The sequence below is a fragment of the Misgurnus anguillicaudatus genome, chromosome 14 (genome assembly GCF_027580225.2).
Source record: "Misgurnus anguillicaudatus chromosome 14, ASM2758022v2, whole genome shotgun sequence".
In the NCBI taxonomy this organism is placed as follows: domain Eukaryota; kingdom Metazoa; phylum Chordata; class Actinopteri; order Cypriniformes; family Cobitidae; genus Misgurnus; species Misgurnus anguillicaudatus.
The window spans coordinates 6,481,663-6,506,499 of NC_073350.2; the positions used below are offsets into that span (position 1 = coordinate 6,481,663).

Genomic DNA, 24,837 nt, shown 5'->3' on the forward strand with positions numbered 1-24,837 from the left:
ACTGGATGAGATCCCTTGGTTGCATGCAGTCTGGCTATTATACAGATCTGGGAGATGTAATGTCAGAAGACCTGAGTGAGGCTCTGCACGTTTAATATGTGAAAGTCAGCAGATTGGTTACCATGTTACAGCTTTTCACGCTGAAGGGATTAGCCAACATGTATTATTCATTCTCAACCGATACAGCAACAGTTGGAAAAGAGTTGGTTGGTTGTTTGTGAAGAATAGCCTAAAAGTGTTAAGTGCCAATGACAGCTTGACTAAGTAAGTGATGGTGAACCGGTTTTCTGATCACTTAGGGCTCAGTCACACCAAAAGCGTTTATGGCAGTTGCAGGCGCCTTTTTTGAATGATATTCTATGGGCAGGGCGCGTTTGCGCGCTGTTTATGCGCGCCGAGCGCCTTGCGGTTTTCTGCCGCCTGCCGCGCACGCGTTTTTGAAGGAGCGCTGAGAGCGGAGGAGCGCCTGACGTCATTCGCGTCTTCCATTGTCCAATCGAATGAGGGGAGAGGCGGGCCTTACGTTGTGGCGAGGGAAGTTTACAGTTGCTTTGAAGAACCGGACTCCACTCGCTCACTCTCTCCTGCGTGTTTGTGCTCCTCTTATCCTCAAACAAGGTCAGAGCAAGCGCCCTCTTTTTAAAGTTTCTGCTAATATGACAGTTAACAGCAAAAGAGCGCTCACGCTTCAATATTTGATTGACAAGGCAGCTGACTCGGTGGTTGCTTAGCAATATGAAAAGCCGCGCTGCACTGCTCTTTTTTAAAAAAGGCAGTGCGTCGCGCCTTGCGTTTGCAAGCGTTTAAAGCGCTTTTGGTGTGACTGAGCCCTTAGGCTGCTTTCTTAATGAAATTTGTTCATAGGGCAACTCTGGACTGTTTGCTTTAAAAGCCGGTTGTGGTTAACTATTAACTCTGTAAACTGTTCAGACAAGGTTCAGGCTTATATAGCCTTGCCATGTTATGGTGTGTTCTTGTAGTTTAACTGATAGTGTGATGCAATAAGGGCTGGGCGATGTGTAAAAATATTTATCATAATCGCCTTTCAAAAGATCACAATATATATGACAATGTCAGATGTGTTCCACTTAAGCTGACTACACATTGACTGATCAGTGTGTACCATTAATGAACCGCAAGGATGATTTGAAAGCATATGGAGCAGTACTCTTGCGTTATTGTAATATTATATGAGTCACAGATGTTTACAATAGGGATGGGCATTTTCCAGTAATTTACTATTCGAATATTTAAGCTCATAAAGAACGAATATTCGAATATTCGTTTATTTAAATTATGTTAATTAAGACATGCGTCTTTTGTATTTTTTATTTGTCATAATTTCACAGAAGGCTTATAATTAGGAAATATCCACAACAAGCTAAACTTATATTATGTATGTATATGTATGTATTTATTTTTAAGTTGAAAACATTGTAAATTGTATATATATATTTTAAATTCTTCTTAAAAAATATCCTACAGAAAAAAAGGCGTTAAAACCCCATGCGGAGCGAAATCTGAGTCAGTCAAACCCTTAGTTTCAAGTCGGTCGTTAGTATGAATTCATTACTGTTGGATCTTACATACATTATATTATACCAAATATTATACAATAACCCCAAATCTAAGCAAAGTTTGAGGACTTGCGAAGTTTAAAGTTTCGGACTTGACAAAGTAGGCTATGATCATTTAAACCCTTAAACAGACTCCAAATAAGAGCCCGGAGCAAACGAAAAAACGCATCTACATAACCGACTGCTCAGTCAACATATAAATATCTTCTCAGTTTAGTTTGACATGTATTTGTGAATAAAGAAACCATCTTTACCCTACCTGCTTCGGTGAAAGCCCGTTCTTCTGACTAGATACAATGCCGGTGCTGCGGAGAAAACTCTTCCTCGTGTTGCACGTGATGATGGTTATCGGATAAAAACAACAGACGGATTGAACAAGATTGAATATCTGTATTTAACATTATTTTACAAATAACGTAAGCTGGCTCGATAGATTATTGTTGACTGTGCAAAGTTACTAACGTTAGCTTAATTTAACAAGATTTCACAAAGACGGAGCTTTGTTTTTAAACAGCCATGTGCAGTTATCCGGTTCATTTTTGAAAGAGCACCGCATATTATAAATGTTCTCCGTTTCATTTCGTTCTCCCTGTCTGTCTCGTTATTAACAAAATAAAGTAGACTTTATAACAAAAAGTTAAAAAAAATATCTTACATTTAAGTCTGTAAAAGAGTATAGATGAAGTGAAAAAGCATTAAATAAGGTGGCACATTAAAAACAAACAAACATTCGAATAGCATTTTTTAAATTCAAATTATTATTGCCGATCGAATATTCGAATATTCGAATATCCGTGCCCATCCCTAGTTTACAAAAGTGAAGCTAGTGCAGAATAGAGGCCGAGTGTGTGCCCAAGAGAGAGCCAAAGTGCACAAGTTAAAGCGATTTGCATGAGATTAAGATCACAGACAACCTCTGCAATTATAACAAACGATTATAGGTAACCAGGTAATACTAATCCCGTGTGAATAGGGTGTAAGCTACCGTATTTTTCGGTCTATAAGCGCGTTTTTTTTTCATAACTTGGCTGGTGCTGTGTCTTATAGTCGGGAGCGCCTTGTAAATCAGTATGAATTAATTTTGACATTATCAAGGCAAGAAACAACATTACCGTCTACAGCCGCGAGAGTCTGCTATATGCTGCTCCTGTATTTTTGTAATTCAGTGGATTCTGTAATGTGGAATGACGAGTATGCGAACTTCACGCTAGTTGGCTTGTTTGATTAATTTAGCCTATTCAACCTTCCAGGTAAGTTCTTAATGCTATGGTTTATATTTTAAATAACTGATAATATTACTTTAATGTACAGACATCTATTCAGCTTGCTGTTCTGTCTGCTATTGTTTAGTTGAATAACTTGCATTTCCAGATTAAATGTCTGTTTTTCGGCTTGGGTTTTGTGAAATAATTTTCTAAATAAACGCCATGTATAGTCTACTGTGACTTATGTTATTTCGTCTTAATGACGCATTTTTGAATGATGCGGCTTCTACTCTGTTGCGGCTTATAGTTCGGAAAGTACAGTATACATTGTTACTAATGCAATGCTTTGCATTTATTAATTATTTAAATTGTTGGCTGCCTGAGCACTTAATTAATGTATTTTAAAGGCGCATTATTATGGTTCAGTAGATCTCTGTAACATTAAATAATGTTAGAAATGGTACACATAACATTTTTTCTCAGATGCCCCCTTCACCGTATATTTAAATAATAAACTAATGTCATAAACGTGCGACTAGTCGAAAAGCAGCAAAAATAAACCACTACTACTCGACTAGGAAAATCTTCAATTGAGGGCAGCCCTAGAAATCACCCTTTAATTAACGCAACCTCTGGTGTACAGTAACAAGTTGCCAAATAAATATACTACTATCTAGCTTTATCATTTGTCATGTTTCCTGTTATTGTCGATGATCGTTTGGTAACAGACTGTTACAGTCGACATCCCAATATTTGCAAGACTGTCGATATTTAAGCAATATCGCTCGAGTAGGAGTGTGATATAGCCTACGGCCTCGTGCCTCTGGCCTAATCACAGCCGTGATGATATAGAGCTATATCACACGACTCCGAGAGCAATATTGCTTTTATACAACAGTTCGACGGCACACGTTTGAAAAACGAAAACTAGAAAACAACAACGGAGTTGTTTTAAAAGCCTCTTAGTCTGAGAACTACTTCTTCCGCCACGGATTTGAGAGCGGCCAGAATGACAGGAAACACTTTCGGCTGCTTTGAATCTCATAACAACTCAATGGACGGAAAGCCGTTTCTTTATATTACCGTTTCTTGGTCACAAAGTGTAGTTTTAAGATTAGTTCAGTCGAGAATGTATATGTATTATATTTAAATCTACAGTCGATTAGTAAAGATAGCGCCTGTTTGAACGTTTGCTTAGTGAGATTTGGTACGAATGAGAACCAAAGCATGAGCGGACGTCAGTGTTCACTCGCCCTGCTGACCACCGCCCTCTCTGGGCTAAATCTCTGACAGGGATTCCCTGGCTCTCATGTCGGCCTTGTTTGTTTTTGATCGTCAAAATGAGATCAAATCAGCAATATTTGGTGTCATGATCAAACTATTACTTGTTTTTTTATTCATATTTAGTGTCTTTTGTGTTGTTATTGTTTTGGCGCGAGGTAAAAGTTAATAAAACTATACTTGTATAATGTTACTATTGCGTTCCCATTTACTCTTAACGCGATACGAGCACTCTATTATTATTAAACTTTGTTCTTGTCAATACTATATAAAACTGTTTTTTATAAGTGTCAGAGAGATGTTTTTGCATGCTGCTTATAAATATATCAGTGGCGATATCTCATAACATGTTTTAATAGTCACGTCACGATAAAATTAATGATCAATGTCCACATTTAAAAGCTGCGGTGCTTACCTGCAGTTTCACGGTGTTTTCGGGTTCTGATAAGAAATATTGCTCCAGAAAATGATTGTTTACAATCCTCTTTTCAAGTGTCCACACGACGTGACAAGACATTAATCCCATTAAGTTTAATGTAACATCCAAGAGCGCTGATCTTTGACGGAATAATAACTTCCGATTGGGATGCACAGACTGATTTACGAGCTAGTGAACTAATGAGACACACGGAGCGTGATTCAAAACAACGCGTTTGTGTGTGTGTCCAGGTCCGTGTGTGGGTGCAGTTTCTCCATTCAGAGATGAGCCTGTTTAGAGGACCTCCATTCACTAGGTGGCGGAATAATACGAAAGTTGAAGCGGTTACAGTGCCGTTAACAGTGGAATATTGCACGCCTCTTAGCCAATCAGATTCGAGAATCAGAAAGAACTGTTTTATAAAGGATAATATCATATCACCCACCCCTAATTCCCAGAGAATCATGCACTGATTAATTAAGTGCAGTAGTATGACTGATAAACAATAGTTTCTCATTATCATGGAAAAGAAGACAATGCTGAATAAAGTTGTAATTTTTGTTCTTTTTGGACCAAAATGTATTTTTAATACTTTAACTAATTCTGACTGACCCATTGATTTCACATGGACTACTTTGATGATGTTTTTATTACCTTTCTGGACATGGACAGTATACCGTACATAGATTTTCAATAGAGGGTCAGAAAGCTCTCGGACTAAATCTAAAACTAGAGCCCGACTGATTTATCGTTTTGCCAATTTTATCGGCCGATATGAGCATGTCGCAGATATATCTGTATCGGCGTATAAGCCGCAGATATGCGCCGATATGAACGTTTGTTACAGAACACATTAAATTCATTTGAAAGATGTAAGTACTTGTTTGTCCAGCAGAGTGCGCCATACTGGTTGCTAATGGCGACCCAGATCACTCACTGTAGTGACACCATCCAATCCCCCACCCCCTTCACTTCAGTCAGGCTCTCAGTTCAGGTGGCATGGAAGCAGTCACGCAGTGTCTTCTTCACAACATTTTTACACCTGGTATTAAGACGCGCTTTGGTCGATTGGATTATAAATGGACAAGAGAGACGCATTCCCGCTTACATTTGGTGTTTTTAATCCGTCTCTTTGTCGACTTGCGAGTTAAAACGCAAGCGGGAGAAATGACGCGAGACGGAGAAATGACACGTTTAAACTACGCGCAGCTGTGCACTTATATATCACTATATGAGATTACTGCTGCTTGTGTTGTTAGGTAACATGCTCATTTCAGAGCAATTGATTCAATAAGCTCGCGCAACTCTACACCCTTGCTAAATAAAAGAGGCGGAGCGAAGACGCATTAGTTTTATTAAAGTCTAAAGTTTGCACGGAACCCTGTGTTTGTGTTATAAAAACGTTGTGCACAACATTAAACATAGCGTACATTAGTATGTGCTCCATCAAGCATTGTCTTCGTAACTGTGAGTGGCTAACTAATTTGTGAAGAACACAACTTACTGTAAAGCTAATAATCAATGACTTCATAAGTTTCTCTTTATAACGTTATTCTCGTCAAAACTGCAAATGATGCAAGTTTTATGTATTTTGTTCTCTTTGTGTTTTAAAGTTATTTATAATAAGTCAAGTTTACTGTTTAGTGCACTGATATCCAACTAATTTTGGATAATAAAGTTTATTGTTAACTTCTTGCCTATAGTACATATCTTTTTTGTCACATCAATATAAGTGTTGGATCACCATATTTGTGAGTGATCACCACATATGTGAGTGATCATTGCATTGCATTGTATTTATTCATATACAGTATATTATGTTGAAGTATATAGTGTATTCTATGTACAGTACTTTAGTATAATATACTGTAGTATATGTGTACTGAACTATAATATACACATAAAGAATATCGGCCGATATATCGTTATCGGTCTTTTTTTACTCCCTAATATCTGTATCGGCCCGAAAAAACACTAACTCCTATGTAACAGTTCTTGAGTTTATGTCGGAAATCTAGTTTTCCCCTCATGCTGTATCCAGATCAGTGCAGGCCTTTTGATATGGGTTAAACCCATATAGGCCCAGAGGTTCAGCAGGCCTCAGTTCTGGCTCCACACCATACACTTCCTTCCAGAACCCACAGCTGCTTTGTGTTTAAGAGGTCATGCTCGTGATTTCCCCCACCCCTGGGCTCTGATCCAGGACGCTCCCTACCGCACGCACAAACCGGGATGTATCTGAATGCAATAACACACTCATGCTCTCTTCTTATCTTGTTTCAGAGTGCTGAGGAGTTTGGTGAAGAGGCCCGGCCATGCGTGAATACAAGCTTGTGGTGCTCGGCTCAGGTGGTGTGGGCAAATCAGCCCTGGTGAGTACATCTCTTCCTCCTCACAACAAGTAGATTCCGGTGCAATGATGTGATCCTCAGGAAAGATTGGTATTGATGACTACATCCCAAATTGCTTTGGTTTTCTCCGATTCGATGTGTCTGACTGTTTTGTGGCAGTAAAGGCCTCTTCACATTTTCACAAGTCGAAATTTCAGGCACAAAAGCTAAACTCTATCTGTGTTTCTTGTAGACGGTCCAGTTCGTCCAGGGAATATTCGTTGAGAAATATGACCCCACAATAGAAGACTCCTACAGAAAGGTAGCTGTTGTCTTCTTAGTGGCTAATGTTGTCTCTCGTTGACACCATGTTGTTTGTGTCTTGAAATTTCCTCTCCTTCTTTCCATGCAGCAAGTGGAAGTGGACGGCCAGCAATGCATGCTCGAGATACTGGACACAGCGGGAACAGTAAGTGCCGTCGGCCTCCCTGTTGTTTCCACACCTCTGTGTCTCTATGAGCTTAGCCAACAACAGCTGGCAGCATACCGCAGCTAGATTAGAGGACAAATAAAGAATTCACACCCTTCTTTTGTTTGTGTTCTGAGTTTAGAGTTGAGGTCATGGAAGAGTCACATTTTCCCAAACCCATAGCGAAACTATTTGACTTGGACGCAACAGCAGAAGTGTGATGTTAATTATAATGTCCAGAAGGAACATCAACTTTAAAGTTCGATCAAGGATATATGTTTAAACAATCCCTCTAGATGAGCTACATTTTAATTTCAACTAACAAAGTTCTTTGTGGGAAAGAGGTTTATTGTTATTTCTGCAATTAAAGGTGCCGTATAGTGTAAAACTGTAATTATCTAGTTCTGTGCATGGTAATAATGACACATCGTGAGCCTCAAACACAATTGTTTTTCCTCCTTATGTAAACCTTTGCATACAAAAGACCGCTGGATAACAGACCAATTTTAACAACACAAACTGTGACATTACAATCGGGATGTACGCCCCCAACATTATAGCTACACCTCTGATCTAAAAGCTAAATGCTATTGTTATGTTTCAGATTACTTTTTATTTGTATAGGTCTTTTTATTGCCTCTGTTTTTTAACAGAGTAGAAATGCAGGCTCGTTTAAGTTTATTTCCTCTCCTCACGTCTCATTCATGTCGGAAATGCAGGTTGTAGCTTTGAAACCAATTCCAGTCGGATGTATTTACCTCCTCTTGTCACTGTCTGGTGTGTGTGTGTGTTAGAGATCGACCGATATATCTGTTTTCCGATATTTTCCCCGATATTTGTGCATTTTCCGATGATCGGATATCGGTTTTGTAATATCGGATTGACCGATAAACGAGAGAATTGAGAATTGCGCGCTGGACGCATCTGAGGAGAGGAGCTCACAGCAGCAGCAGCGTGCACAGCAAATATGAAGGCAGAGCGACGTGACATTAAAAGGTCTTTGAGTTACTTTGCATATTTGCAGGCATTTATATAACACATCTTATTTGTGCATTAATGTATGTTATGTTAAATAAGTTGATTTATTAAAAGCAATGTATGCAGCTTGTCCAAGAATAGAGACGAACTCACAGAGTCACCTGATCCATAAAATCCGGTCCCAATAACGACGTAGCTTTGCATGAATAAAACAGCCGTGAATTAATGCTTGGTGGAATTAAAAACGCTAAATTAAATTCGTTTTTCTGTTTTTTATGCTTATCATTAGCATCGTAAAATCACGTTCATATGCTGTTCACATGCCAGGGTTAAAGGCTGAAGCACAGCCACCACATGTAGCTAACTTTAAACAAGATTTACCCTAAGTTATATTAACATTTACCAGATAAACATTATTTTGCTAAAATATCTTAATAAATGTCTGTGGATATTAATTAATTATTTATTACCTCTGCAAGCAGTCACAGTTTGATACAGTTAATGCGCGAGTAAATGCATAGATAAACAGCGCTGTCAACAGCAATTTCATAAGCTATAACAACAAAATATTAATTATTCTGACATCAAATAACATTACCAGTTAAGAAATTCAATGATATATAAGCCGTTTTGTTTGTTACTTTCTTGAATGTAGTATTCCAGTCAGTGATATTATTTGTAAAATCTCTTTGCTAAATAGTAGTTGGATTGCTGAAGGCTAAAGGTTGCTGGTCAAGACAATGATATTATATCTCAAAAAATGCACTTAATCCACCTGTTTTACTCTATAAACTATGTACACTGTGCAGCCAACTCCGCTATACTTTTCTCTCTCCCCCTCCGTTACCTGGCAACCTTAGCGCGAACCAGTCCATTTCTGACGAAATGATAGGGGTGTTTGGAATGGTCCATGTATTGGGAATATAGTTTCTACATTATTCATTAAATTAATATTATTCTTCACTCTTGCAGACCCCTCTATTTATGATTATGATGATTATTATAAGGGTTTGTTCAGTTCAGTCGTGTTGTAGTAATTATGTCAAAATCAGAAGTATAACAGTAAATAAAAATTGGTTCAGCATATCGGTTATCGGGCACATAAGCATCCAAATATTTGTTATCGGTTTAAAAAAATGAGTATCAGTCGATCTCGTGTGTGTGTGTGTGTGACCCTGAGCTGCACGTGCCACTTGAACCGTGACAGAAGACAAAACTTACAGAGGCAATCGCGATCAGCTACTTATTATTTATTGCTAGTCATTAGTCATTATCGCGACAGGCCTAACATAAGGTTTGTTTACACACACACAGAGCTACTGTGGAGCTGCTCTGTGAAACAGCCAGTCAGAGCAGAGCTCAACATTATTCAGGCATGAAAATCCCTCACCTTTCGGCGAAATTCGCCGTTTTGAATCCAAAAAAGGTGACCCACGTGAATCATGTAGATTCGATGAGAAAACATTTTTGGGGAGGAGGGGGGGGTATGCGCGCGGTGTTTGAAGACGCGCCCTTCGCCGTCATCCAAACATGTACCCCAGACATTAGATTTGTTTGTTCATGCTGCGCTGCAAAAACCGACAGGCAGGCAGGTGACGTCAAAGTATCACGATAGTGAATCAAGAAGCCATAAGGAAGTCTGCTTTCGAACGGCTCTCGCGCTACTGTGATGTCATCCGCATTTCTGTGTTCTTCGTCATACAAGCTTGTTGAAGATGCGTAGAGCGACTGCCTTCGGGACGTAAAGTCAACACAAAACGCTGTAAAACTATCATTGTAGAATTCTAATGCGTCAATCAATTAAAACAACATATCTACATAGACTGACACTGCAAAGTGACCTAAAAGATTTTTGTTGGAATGGATTGGAACGAATTATGGACGTACTCCACATTGGTCTACTAGTCTACGGCTGTAAGTACTTAAATGTAAATATGGTGAAACTGCAAAAATATTGCATGAAATGCTGTAATAAGAACATACTGTTACTAATACAGTTCATAAGAAAGTTTGCCGTTTACAGTAACATTTAAGCGATTTTAGACTATTTGAGCGACAAAGATGCTAAAGTGAACTGTTTTCAGTGCGCATACGCGCACAAACTCAAAAATCACGCAAACGCATATTGTTTTGGGCTTGACAGGAGATATACGCACAAACTATATTGTAATACCACAGTCTCTGCAAGTATTCTCATAAAAACAGTCGTTTATTATAAGTGAGAAGTTGATCATGTGTCAGTGTATAGATCGCTTCTCCGTTGTTAAAGGGACAGTTCGTCTCATAAGAAATGCTTGTGTTTGAGTCATAATGTTAATCAAACTACAAAAGACAAAAGGAAATCACTTTTATAGCTTTAAAAAGATTAATTATATTTAATTTATAGTATGAAAACAGTGTTATGTTAATTTGATACTGTTTTTCTACCTAATCAATAATGTTAGATCTTACTTTATTTGTAACTTTGTTCTTTTCTATTTTATATGCTTGTAATGTCTTGATTTGTTCTTATTTTAGTTTCCCACATCACTTTTTTGCTTATCTGAAAATTATTCAACCCATGACTCAAAACCATAATGTAATTCATTTAACCAGAACTATATTGTAAAATTAAGTCATTTTAAATTAGATGTAGGCCTTCAGGTCCACCCTATTGCAAAACCAACTTAAAATTGTATGGCCTTGTGACTTGTGATGGTCTGATTATGGCAAAATAAAATTATTGCAGATGTAAAATAGTAAGGGAATTCTACTTGTTACAGCTTTCCACATTTATCAACCCATTTAATTAAATATGGTTTCTGTTACTAGTCAAATGTTTACATTTTAAATCTAAATTGTCCGTCAGAATTAAATAATTGAAATAATGGTCATGTATGTTATGGTGGGAATTTTGTTTCTGCCCATGTGGAGGGATGTTGAGTTCCTTCCTTCTTTTTTGTCCTTGGCCATTCACATGCCTGAAGAATAAATAAGTTAAGTTACAGCATGTTCCCTAATGAGCCCATAATATTTATTCTGGGGGGGGTCCTCCCACCTCGCGGCCCCATCAGAGGCCACATCGCCCCTCGAGCACCCTTCTCACCTTTTTCACCCCTGACTCGTTTTCATGCCTGATTATTATTCATAACCCTTTCAAATAAGGTAATAATAGAGGGTATGCATTGACGTCACTTTTCCACGTGACCACGCCTGAGCACGCCCTGTTGGGTGGCAAGCTGTCGGCGTAACCGCAGTCACTTTCGCTGAAGGTGACGTCACGTGCATACCCTCTATGGACCATTTCATTCTAAAGGCATATCCTAGGTTTGTAAATGGACATCTAAAAAAGTTTTTGGATAATTTTCCACTTAATAAAGCCACATGCCTTCTATTTGGATATCAGAGAACAATTAACAGATTATTTCGATGCATTCTTTGGCACCTTTAAAAGGATATTTCACCCAAAAATTAACATTTTTCATCCACTTTTGAAAGTTCCATAAGCAGATATATGCAATAAAAAAAACTAATCCCCATGATTCCTAGTGACATATTGACATCTTGTGAAGCCATTGCAACCAACAGCTCACCTCTCAATTTTCAAACGCATATGGTAGCCGCCACAGGACAAACATGTCGTCGTCTGAGACGACGTAGTGACGAAACACGCTCTGTAGAGCAGTTTGTCCATTTAGGGCTATTTGGGTGTTTGGATCAGCAATTTAATTTTGATATATCAAATAACTGAAGGACACAGTAATATTTCAGTAGTGAAATGAGGTTGATTGGATTAGCAGATGTGCAATATGCATTAAAACGAAATTGGACGGATGCATAAATTTGGGCACCCTTGTCATTTTGTTGATTCGAATACCTGTAAATACTTAGCACTGATTAATTGAAACACACAATTGGTTTTGGTGAGTTCATTAAGCCTTGGACTTCATAGACAGGTGCATCCAATTATGATAAAAGATATTTAAGATGGCCAATTGCAAGTTGTTCTCTTTGACTCTCCTCTGAAGAGTGGCAACATGGAGGCCTCAAAACAACTCTCAAATGACCTGAAAACAAAAATTGTTCAACATTATGGTTTGGGGGAAGGCTACAAAAAGATATGGCGGAGATAAATGCTGTCACTGTCCACTGTGAGGAACATAGTGAGGAAATGGAAGACCACAAGCACAGCTCTGGTTAAGGCCAGGCCACGTTAAATATTGGTGAGGAAAAGGCGAAAGATGGTGAGAACGGTCAAAAACAGCCTACAGACCACCTCCAAAAACCTACAACATCAACTTGCTGCAGGTGGTGTCACTGTGCATTGTTCAACAATTCACTTTGCACTTTGATGCAAAAAAAGCCTTTTCTGCACACACGTCACAAACAGAGTCGCTTGTGGTATGCAAATGCATATTTGGACAAGTCAGCTTCATTTTGGAATAAGGTGCTGTGGACTGAGGAAACAAAGATTGAGATATATGGTCATAACAAGGGGCGTTATACATGGCTGCAAAATAATATAGCGTTCCAAGAAAAACACTTGAAACCCACAGTAAAATTTGGTGGAGGTTCCATCATGCTGTGTGGCCAGTGCTGGTACTGGAAATCTGGTTAAAGTTGAGGGTCGCATGATTCCACTCAATATCAGCAGATTCTTGAGAATAATGTTGAGGAATCAGTCACAAAGTTAATGTTACGCCAGGGCTGAATATCTCAACAAGACAACGACCCAAAACACTGCTTAAAATCTACTCTGGCATTTATGTAGAGGAACAAGTACATTCTTGTATGTCCTGGAATGACCATCCCAGTCCACAGACCTAAATATCATTGAACATCTGTGGGGTGATTTGAAGCAAGCTGTCCATGCTTTGCAACCATCAAACCTAACTGAACTGGAGATGTTTTGTAAGGAGAAACGGTTCAAAATACATTCATCCAAAAAACAGACACTATAGGAGGCTCTATTAAACATTGATGTGATTTTTCTGTTGGGGTGCCCAAATTTATGCACCTGTCTAATTTCGTTTTAATGCACCAAAATGAAATTCCTGATCCAAACTCCAAAATATTTTTAAATGAAAATCATGGAAATTGTCAGGGGTGCCCAAACTTTTGCATACGACTATACTGTAGAAACATGACGGCAACTTCCATGTAAGGGGACCCGCGGTGTATGGAGTTAAAAAGGGCTCATACTAAGGTAATAAAAACAACACAGTTCATGATGTAGGGTCTTTATAAACCCCTGATAATATAGTTATGTATATTAAATTGGATTTCTGTCAAGAGATCCTTCAATATGTTACACAATGCACCTTTAACGCAGAGCCTCTGCCAAACAGGTGAGCGATCTTCTTTTGGTGTTTGGTGGGGGTTATAAAATTATTTTCGATGGGTTTTTACAGACTTTGCACACATTAGCCTAATGTGTCACAGTGCCACCTATAGAGCGGGAGGGTAAAACACACTTCTTGTGTATTTATATTTAAGTACGCTTTACCCTCCCACTCTATAGGTGGCACATTAGGCATCCACCACTTCTTCCTCCTCTGTCTCTCAGATTGTGTCCATTCATTGTTTGTATAAACATATGACACACCTGTACACTCTGAGCTGTTTTTATATTGTGTTCAATTGGTAAAAACATCGAACGACTTTCATATGACTCAAAACGTATGTTTTGCTGATGTGAAAATTTTATTTTGAGGTGGAATATTTCAGACAACACCCCTCAGTCTTCTCATTGCTGTAATGCATTGCCTGTATTATTGCTTTAACCATCAACTTAAAGGCTCTTTGTTGTGTTTGCTTCCCTTCAGGAGCAGTTCACAGCCATGAGGGATCTATACATGAAGAACGGTCAGGGCTTCGCTCTCGTGTACTCCATCACAGCACAGTCTACATTCAACGACCTGCAGGACTTACGGGAGCAGATCCTACGAGTAAAGGACACAGAGGACGTAAGTTTGGGAGAGAGCCCTTTGAATGGACGCTGATATATGGATGCACTTAACCGGCTTAGTTCAACAAATCACTGCCTTACTGAAGCCATTATATGTCTTTCATCACAATCTAAAAGCACCTGGTTGGTGCATACACAAGTGCCATTATCTCTCTGTCAATAACATTAGAAAATCAAAGTGTTTACTCCCTGTGTGTACTTCCTTTGCCAAAGTGCTGATTTGTATTTCGGTTCAGTGTACTTGAATTATTGTTTTAGTTTTCTTGTTCAGCTTTATTTTGCTCCCCTTATCCTGGGTAACTAGAGCTAGGGCTGGGCGGGCTGTTAAAATCATCATGAACATTTATCGCCCAGCCCTAAACCACAGCAAATGTCACATGTTGATAAAACATGTCTTGTCATGGGTCTACACCCTGCAGCCGTTCACCCTCAGCCCAAGTCCATCTGTCTTGCCTCGCCTCTGCTCTGTGTCAGTAATGGGATATCCTTTTTTGGACATGTACGTGGAGAGAGCCCTGTGCGTGTGTTGGAGCGTAGTGTGAAGTGCATGCCCACGAGGCTTTAGCCTTGGGAAGTTAACCACTCTGGAATTTGTTTTGATTGGCCTTCCTTTGTCAGCCTCTCTTCTCCCAGCACGCTGGACCAGTCGATAAGCCGAAGGTTCAAATCCATTGACGGATGAGATGTGTATTGCGGTCACGTTCATAGTTTAAGTTGATCTTAGGCCAGCTGCTCTCACTGGGAAAGTATGAGCGATTTCTCGTTTTCCACTCATTTTGAACAAACCTCATTGGCTGTCTGATGTGGGTAATAACAGTCATCATCATTAATTGTGGATGTTGGTTGGTTGGTTTGTTGTTTCTCTAGACTGTCGTTCTCCATTCGGTTCTGTATCCTTGGCTCCGATCTGTTTTGTTACTGTTCGATTTCAGTTGACTCGGGACATTCCTGGTTTTTACCCCTCTATAGAGGCCTTTACTAAAATACCTGCCCCCACCACTAACTCTTCTGGTTTGTTTAGATTTGAAACATTTTCCATGTGGCCAGTCCAAACATGGTAGGCTCCTGGTGCTAGTGAAGTGGTTCAGTGAGAGAGGACCTCTGTGTGCTCTACTTTTAAGCTACAGAAGAAAAACCTGTTGGGATGTGCAAAGTACATATTTTAAAATCAACTAGTTAGTGGGTTGCCTAAACGATTAGACTTTAAAAGTAACTGTATTGCAAGGCTGTTCTAAATTGTCCTAAAGAGATGGTTGTCTTGGTGACCTTTATGCGTGGAGCAATCTTGTTTAAAAACAGAAGCTAGAACATTTACATTTAGGCATCTAGCAGACGCTTTTATCCAAATCGACTTGCAAAGATTAGGAAACAATAAAGCGATTTGTCATAGGGAGGCAATGAGCGGAAACGTGATTTGGTGCACATTTGTGAAGGTAACAAAAGGCACCGCTCATTTGTTGAAGGTAAGGTTCTGGATGGGGTGTAGGAATGTATACAGGTGTGAAGTCCCAGTCAAAGTTCTGTAAGTTAGCAGTAGTGACTTATGGGGTGTGCACACCAAAGAGACAAATATCACAAACAACCAACTGGCGCATCATACAACGACTGATAAACAAAGCAGAAGTATCACAGCAACCAAAGCACTCAGCTGAAGAAAGCTGGCGCTCAGCTGAAAGAAACAGCTAGCATTCGGCATCCACCAGGCATTTGAGCCACGTTTACAAGTTTTGCTGTGCACAACCCCTTATACCTGACACACGCTTCATTCGGTAGCCAGTGGAGAGAAATGAAGAGTGATGTTACATGAACTCTTGTAGCCTTTTGGGCTCCTGGAAGATGAGCCAAGCTGCTGCATTCTGAAACAATTGTAGTGGTTTAGTAGACTGTACAGGAAGGCCAGCAGGGCAAGCATTATGGTATTTTAGCCTAGCGATTACCAGGGCCAGGATCAGAAGTTGTGCAACATGCTCCGTAAGGTATGGCAGAATCCTCCTGATATTGTATAAAGCAAAACTGCACTGCCTTTGCAATGTTATAAGAGAAGGACAGCTTGTCATCAAAGACTACACGGAGGTTTCTGGCAGATTTGGAGAAATGGTTGTGTTGTCAAGTTAAATGTATAGGTTATGTGTAGTGTGGGTTGTGTCGGAAATACAAGCAGCTCTGTTTTGGCTAGTTTCAACTGAAAGTGGCGTTTCTTCATCCAAGCCAAGATATCTTTTAAGCAGGCTGTAATACGTGCTGCTACAGTGGGATCATCTGGGTAAAATTAGAAGATCTGGGTGTCATCAGCATAGCAGTGGTAGGAGAAGCCATGTGCATGTATGATAGATCCTAAGGAGGTTGTGTAGATGGAGAACAGGAGTGGACCAAGCACTGATCCCTGAGGGACTCCAGTGACCATCTCAACATGTCCTAACTGCGGTCAAACTAGACTTTTAGCATGCAACATTTTTATGCAGACTTTTGTGCATTTGGGCAGCCAACGGATATAATCACATACTAAAGTGTAACAATTTTTAAGGATGTGCTTGCACTGTTACGGTTGCTTTTATTATTATTGTACAAATTAAGATTGCGTTGCTGTTATTTTCAGTTTTTTTTCAATCTTTCTTTGATGTATCAATCATCTGTTTGACCACACGCCTTTATGTGATACTAATTTGCAGCTTAGAGTTCATCAATCTTAAACGTTGAAACGCAGCGACAAGCTTGCGTTTACAGTCTGATACATTTGCAATCCTATGAATTGAAGTCATGAATGTGTATGAATAAAGTGTAAAACCCATTGTATATCACTGACCACAGTTACACTTGCATGCAAAACTCATCACTATCATTAACCTGCATGACAGAACAGCGCAACACTTATGTTCCTATCGTAAACTAAAATGCACGCGTGTGGTATGTCAAGAGAAAAATCACAGATAATAAGCAAACTAGTGTTATAATGTTATTGCAATGTGATTCAAACTGGCATTTTACAATAACACCAAGTTTCATTACACTTTCCTATCATTTTCATTGTTTAACTTGATAAATCTGTGTAACTCTTTTTTTTCAGGTGCCGATGATTCTAGTGGGTAATAAATGTGATCTGGAGGATGAGAGGGTGGTGGGGAAGGAACAAGGTCAGAATTTGGCCAGACAGTGGAGCAACTGTGCCTTTTTAGAATCCTCCGCCAAATCAAAGATCAACGTCCTTGACGTAAGTGCATCTTGACAGTTATTCCCTAGTAGTCGTGTGTTCGTAAAATTCACTTATCTCTTCTGTGTATTACAGATCTTCTATGACTTGGTTAGACAGATAAACAGGAAAACACCAGTGGAAAAGAAGAAAGCGAAAAAGAAATCAAACTGTGTTCTCCTGTAGAGCCCTGTCCCAGCAGCAGCTCTGAGCCAGGTCTGTCAAACTTATGAAGTGTTTTCTCAATCGAATGAAAAATACCTTGTGCACATTTTATATTTACCTCTTATTTACGTATCACGTGATTCTCGTCACAGAAACATGCAATGGCAACACGCATAATCGAGGTAATGGGGTCACGTGATGTACATTTGGCTAAATAAAGCAATAAAATAACGTTGTGCTTTTCAAAAAGTGTTTTATTTGCATATAACCGAAAACTTTTTAAAGGGACATAATAGGCTTTATGCCCTGCTGCACTACTTCCTGAACTTCAGCCAGCTCCTTGTTTCCTGTCTGCCAACTATGGCTGCGTCCGAAAACTCTAAATTGCTGCCTTCTGAGGCAGCTTTCCAAGGCAGGAAGGCATCAAGGCATGTCCAAATTCAATGTTTGGTTTACTTCCTGTCTCTTGAGATACCTATGCGTGGACTTACATTAAGAATGTGATTGGTCGAGCCCGGTCGGGTTCGAAAAATAAAATGGCGGCCAAGGACGCGACTGGACCACCAATTTAGTGTAAATAAAGGGAGATTTTCACTTTTACACATTTGAATTGCATTTCTATCGAGAAATTAGTATTGTAGTTTTCAAATATGTGATTAGTTATCACAAAGGCGCTCTCTGTTTAAATTTCAGACACGCTGCCTTTGAAGTGTGTCCGAAAGTCTTTCTCTGAGCTACCTTCATGCCTCCGAAGTCATTTCCTCATGAGGCAGCGAGGCAACGAGTCACTGCCTTGAGTTTTCGGACGCAGCGTATAATCCAGGTGTGCCTGACCTCAGTAGTCACAAACAAACTGATTAATCCAGGTGTGCCTGACCTCAGTAGTCACAACAACAATAATCAGACACGCCTGAATTAATCAGTTTGTCCAATAATGGCTGACAGGAAAGAAGGAGCTGGCTGAAGTTCAGGAAGTAGTGCAGCTTGTATTGTACAATTCCTGGTATTGTATTTTGCGTTCAAACAGATAGGGCTCTCTAGTGCCTCGCTTTTCCAAATGTGTCTTACAACTACGGTAGCCATTATGTAATCACTGTTCTCCTTGTCCGTTTCAGCTGGTTCAAGTGTTCTGAATGAAAACGCGTTAGCGCTGTAGGCTAATGCATTTGTCCCTCTCTGCTATTGTAGTTTTTCAATATTGCGAAATTACATGGAAGCCATTTTGGACTTCAATGTAAACAAAAAGAAGAAATTCTAAGCTTACAAAGAAAAGTCAGATCATAATTTGACACCAATGAGGATATATTTATGAATAAGGATATTGATTTTGACTAAAGCCCTATTCGGACGGGATTAGTTTTACAGGGGGACCTCTGAGAAAATCATGTTTCTCAGAGGTCCTCTGTGTTTTTGATCCCGTCCGAATCGGCCATGTCTGTGTTTTTTTTCTCGGACGACATTCCAGAGCAATTTACCTACTGTTTTTCGCCAAACTCAGAGATCCTTTGAGAAATTTAATCCTGTCCGGATGCAAATGTCTGTGTTTGCCCGCAATCTTTTAAAAAATGCGGTTCTTTTCGTGTTTTGGCCAACGTGATCTGCCGTAAGGTCTTACTAACGTGCTTATATTGTACTTCCTGAGTAGGGGTGGGCGGAATGACCAAAAATCTATTCCACGGAAAGAGTCATTTTATTTCACAGAACGGTATATTCACAGTATAAATGTTTTTTCAGTTTATATTGTTTTTGGATTATAAAAATGTACAGAAATTTGCAACTCACTCTAGCTTTTAACTAAATGCCCACCGCAGTTTTAAATTATGAGCAATTTAAAGTTAATAATGTTAAAGTGAAAATGCCCAGAAGATAACAACAGATTAAGTCTTGATAATTTTGTAGACTATTGAAGCTATAGTATTCTTTCATTGTATTTTGTTTTTATGCATACATTACATTAAAAATAGGCAATATGTAAAATGAACAGGTATAAACATATGCAAAAACCTACAGACAGGATGAATACCTATATAGCCTATATGAGAGACGAAGCTCTAGATATTATAAATATGACAGATGCTATGATGTGATGATCATGAAGTCTGTTTTAAGGTCTTCCTTTACTTTCTATTAGACCTTAACATTTGCTTCTATTTCTCGTCTTTCCGATCAAAGATGTTTGTACTATGAGCAAACGGCGCGTCAAACTACATCGCTCCAGCTCCGCATGCGTCACTGATATAAGCGTAAGTTTTGTCTTAGCTTGCTCAAAGTTAAAAAAACTTTACAACAATTAGCATTATGTGCGAGAAGAACTCTTTATTTGGGGTTGCAGCTCGAGGGTGCTTAGAGAGACCTCTGCACACGAGAGACCCGCCGGCTGCTGCATGAGCACAGAGAGAGAGAGAGAGAGAGAGCGAGAGTCTCGCTGCGAGACCCGCGGTGGATTAACTGGCAGTTATTATAAAAATTACAGAAATAACTCGTTCATTTTTTTTGAGTGAATTATTTTACATGTTCCTCTGTCACACTCAGTCTAACATGTGGGAGGGCAGAGTTAGCCATGCCCACTTATTTGCATTCCGCGGAATAGACGGAATAGAAAAATCTGTTACGTCTGACATTTTATTCCGCGGTAACGGAATATACCGTCATATCGCCCAGCCCTATTCCTGAGTCCTGTTCATTCAGATATGGATGTTAAATCAAGACAGTCTGAATATTAAACACTGTTAATATCAGTATAAGGTAAACTCAACTTTATTTTGTTCAACTCTGTAATGGTAATGTTAATTAATAAAGATAATAAATTGTTATTAATCATTATTTCTTCATTTCTTTGGGTTTATTATAAGCAGCCAGTTATATAAAACACGTAGGCTACTTTAGTAGGATTCGTATAAGTTCTTTTGATTTAAATTTAAAATTAAATGAATAAACTACATGTTTTGTAATAATTTTACATTTAAAGCAAAATATCAAACATTACAAGCACGGATATCCAGAGCACTTGATCTTCTGCAATGCCCAAACGCATGAAACAGACACTCCCATCTCTGGAATAGCCTGAGAACTTTAATCCCGTCCGATTTGGTACCGTATTTTCCAGACGGTATTTTCCGCTCCGGAGTATAGGTCACATCAGTCAAAAAATGCATCATGAAGAGGAAAAAACATATATACAGTCTTGTTCAAAATAATAGCAGTACAATGTGACTAACCAGAATAATCAAGGTTTTTAGTATATTTTTTTTATTGCTACGTGGCAAACAAGTTACCAGTAGGTTCAGTAGATTCTCAGAAAACAAACAAGACCCAGCATTCATGATATGCACGCTCTTAAGGCTGTGCAATTGGGCAATTAGTTGAATTAGTTGAAAGGGGTGTGTTTAAAAAAATAGCAGTGTGGCATTCAATCACTGAGGTCATCTATTTTGTGAAGAAACAGGTGTGAATCAGGTGGCCCCTATTTAAGGATGAAGCCAACACTTGTTGAACATGCATTTGAAAGCTGAGGAAAATGGGTCGTTCAAGACATTGTTCAGAAGAACAGCGTACTTTGATTAAAAAGTTGATTGGAGAGGGGAAAACCTATAAAGAGGTGCAAAAAATGATAGGCTGTTTAGCTAAAATGATCTCCAATGCCTTAAAATGGAGAGCAGAACCAGAGAGACGTGGAAGAAAACGGAAGACAACCATCAAAATGGATAGAAGAATAACCAGAATGGCAAAGGCTCAGCCAATGATCACCTTCAGGATGATCAAAGACAGTCTGGAGTTACCTGTAAGTACTGTGACAGTTAGAAGACGTCTGTGTGAAGCTAATCTATTTTCAAGAATCCCCCGCAAAGTCCCTCTGTTAAAAAAAAGGCATGTGCAGAAGAGGTTACAATTTGCCAAAGAACACATCAACTGGCCTAAAGAGAAATGGAGGAACATTTTGTGGACTGATGATAGTAAAATTGTTCTTTTTGGGTCCAAGGGCCACAGGCAGTTTGTGAGACTGCCTGAATTCAAGCCACAGTACACAGTGAAGAAAGTGAAGCATGGAGGTGCAAGCATCATGATATGGGCATGTTTCTCCTACTATGGTGTTGGGCCTTTTTATCGCATACCAGGGATCATGGATCAGTTTGCGCATGTTAAAATACTTGAAGAGGTCATGTTGCCCTATGCTGAAGAGGACATGCCCTTGAAATGGTTGTTTCAACAAGAAAATGACCCAAAACACACTAGTAAATGGGCAAAGTCTTGCTTCCAAACCAACAAAATTAATGTTATGGAGTGGCCAGCCCAATCTCCAGACCTTAATCCAATTGAGAACTTGTGGGGTGAAAATAAAAATGCTGTTTCTGAAGCAAGACCAAGAAATGTGAATGAATTGTGGAATGTTGTTAAAGAATCATGGAGTGGAATAACAGCTGAGAGGTGCCACAAGTTGGTTGACTCCATGCCACACAGATGTCAAGCAGTTTTAAAAAACTGTGGTCATACAACTAAATATTAGTTTAGTGATTCACAGGATTGCTAAATCCCAGAAAAAAAAAAGTTTGTACAAAATAGTTTTGAGTTTGTACAGTCAAAGGTAGACACTGCTATTTTTTTTTTAACACACCCCTTTCAACTAATTGCCCAATTGCACAGCCTTAAGAGCGTGCATATCATGAATGCTGGGTCTTGTTTGTTTTCTGAGAATCTACTGAACCTACTGGTGGCTTGTTTGCCACGTAGCAGTGAAGAGTATACTAAAGACCTTGATTTTTCTGGTTAGTCACATTGTACTGCTATTATTTTGAACAAGACTGTAAGTCAACACTGGACTAGAAGTCGCATTTATTTAGAAAATTGTTATTCTTTTGGGGGACATTTTGTTTGTTAAGTCTTTGTTCGTTGTCTTTAAGTTAATGTTTCAGTTAACAGTTTTTTTCAGGGGTAGGCTACAGGAGCTAAATATAGCGCCCTCTCGTGACTGTGTAGACAGTAATGTTTTCCTTTGGTTCATGTTAGTCAGTATGAATTAATTTTGACATATAAGTCGCACCTGACTATAAGTCACAGGACCAACCAAACTATGAAAAAAAAGTGTGACTTATAGTCCGGAAAATACGGTACATAAAATCACAGACGTCGTGGGGGACACGTTGAAACTCAAACGTCGTTTGGGAAACTAATCCCGTCCGAATAGTTCCAAATAAAATACTTAAAAAACTTCACATTGTCCCTTTAAGAACAACTTTCTCCAACTCAACTTTGACTTTGTAATGGAGAGAGGGGCACAAAGTAACGCTTATTGGCTTTGGCTCTATCGGTCAAAACATATATTGTAACTAGGGATGCACCGAAATTAAAATTCTTGGCCGAAACCGAAAAAAGGAAACCAAGGCTGAAAAAACGAAACCGAAACACTGAAATAAATTATTAGGCCAATTATTAGTACAATTGCATTTATGGCTATCACTGTGTACTAACTTTACTAGGGGTGTGTGACGAATAAAAAAACTCACAGTTCGGATCACATTACAGTTTTTGAGGCACAGATCAGATTATTTTTCGGATCAGCAAAAAGCCGGTGGGAAAAATGTAATAAACAATAAAGAAATTGCAAACATTTATAAAAGAGAACAAAGTTGTACATTTAATAAGGTCTGAAATTAGCATTAGGTACAGAAATCAAATTAAATGAATCATAACACAATAAATTAAATATATTATTATTTTTTAGAGCTATTTGTCTCTTTGTCATGGGTTGTTTGATCAACATTAATGACACAGATTTAAGTAGGTTAATCTGACTGTAATCTATACATACACTTAAGACATAAACAAATGTTTTTATTAGAAAAAGAATATTGTGGAGATAATTATGATTATATGTGCCCTGTCAATAACAGAGAGATTTTATGTTTGCTTGTTTTTTTTTTACGCGTTTCTCTCGTATGTGCACTACCGAGGGCACTTAAACGCGTGCACATACAGAGACCGAGGGTGAATCTCAAACAGCGCAACAGTCGCTCCACATAAAAACGTTACGTTGTTTTTCATTGCTTTATTCGCCAAATGTATGTTAATGGATTACAGTAGGAGACACATTAGCGCGACTCTCTCTAAAGTTTACACATCAAGACATGCTTAATCTTTGCAGACGCGTGCAAACAGCTCGACCGTGAGTGAAACCTGCTTGAGCACAAAGGGGAGGGGTGGGAGACGACTGATCACTGTGAGTGAAACCCAAGCGCTAGCGCACAGATTGGAGGGGCGCGGTTGACATTCATTTTCGGTTTACATTTTCGGCTGGATTTTTTATTTCGGGCTGAAACCGATAATGCCATTTTCGGCCGAAATTTTCGGCGACCGAAATTTCGGTGCACCCCTAATTGTAACACTGTGTTACTGTAACTAACCTTGCTGTGTAAAAATGTTTTCGATTTTTACCAAATTTTGATATGTTTTAGGTAACAAAAAAATCGAAAAAAAACAAAAACATAAGATGAAGAAGTTTACTTTCATGCCTCTAAAACACTTTGGTCAATATTTTGCACTGCAAAAAATGACTTTCTTACTTAGTATTTTTGTCTTGTTTTCAGTACAAATAACTTAGAGTTCTTGGGTTAAGATGTATTTTCTTGATGAGCAAAATTACCTAAAAAAAAAGTCTAGTTTTTAGACTATGAGGCGGTTTCCCGGACAGGGATTATCTTAAACCAGGACTAGGCCTCTGTTTAATTAGGAAATAAAACTAGTTTTAACAAGCATGCCTTACTAAAACATTACCTGTGTGCATTTTAAGGCAAAACAAAGGGCATTGATGTATTTTAAGATATGTCAGTGCAAGTTGTTTTCAGTTTGGACAGCTCTTACATTTATTTTAGTCTCGGACTAGTCTAATGCCTGTCCGGGAAACTGCCCCAAAATGTTTTAAATTTAAGTGAATTTGTGCTTAAAACAAGAAAAAAAATCTGCCAATGGGATACGAAAAAAAACTTGAAATAAGTTTACTTTTTTTCTTAAACAATAAATGCAAGAAAAAAATGTCTTACCTCATTGGCAGATTTTTTTGTTTGTTTGAAGCAAGATTCACTTACATTTGATATTTATTGTCTAAAAACGTATTTTCTTGTGTGACTTTGCTCATCAGGAAAGTGCATCTTGATTTGGGAATTTTTGTATGTTTGTACTGAAAACAAGACAAAAATATTCAATTTTTGCAGTATAAACAAAACACATTTAAAACTTTTACAAATTCACAGGAGATCATCTTCTGACAGTAAGAGGAAAAGGAAACG

General features: G+C 38.7%; 1 protein-coding gene across 1 annotated transcript in view; it reads left to right on the forward strand.

Annotated features, from left to right (window-relative positions):
* rap1ab (RAP1A, member of RAS oncogene family b) overlaps positions 1-17,608 on the forward strand; it is a 28,888-nt gene extending 11,280 nt beyond the window's left edge. Inside the window, exons 2-7 of the mRNA XM_055185225.2 lie at positions 6,765-6,853; positions 7,065-7,133; positions 7,224-7,280; positions 14,063-14,203; positions 17,270-17,413; positions 17,489-17,608. Coding sequence (XP_055041200.1) covers positions 6,797-6,853; positions 7,065-7,133; positions 7,224-7,280; positions 14,063-14,203; positions 17,270-17,413; positions 17,489-17,578 — 558 coding nt within the window. The 5' untranslated portion in view covers positions 6,765-6,796 and the 3' untranslated portion in view covers positions 17,579-17,608. The remainder of the gene's footprint in view (positions 1-6,764; positions 6,854-7,064; positions 7,134-7,223; positions 7,281-14,062; positions 14,204-17,269; positions 17,414-17,488) is intronic.
* The last annotated feature ends 7,229 nt before the right edge of the window (positions 17,609-24,837 follow it).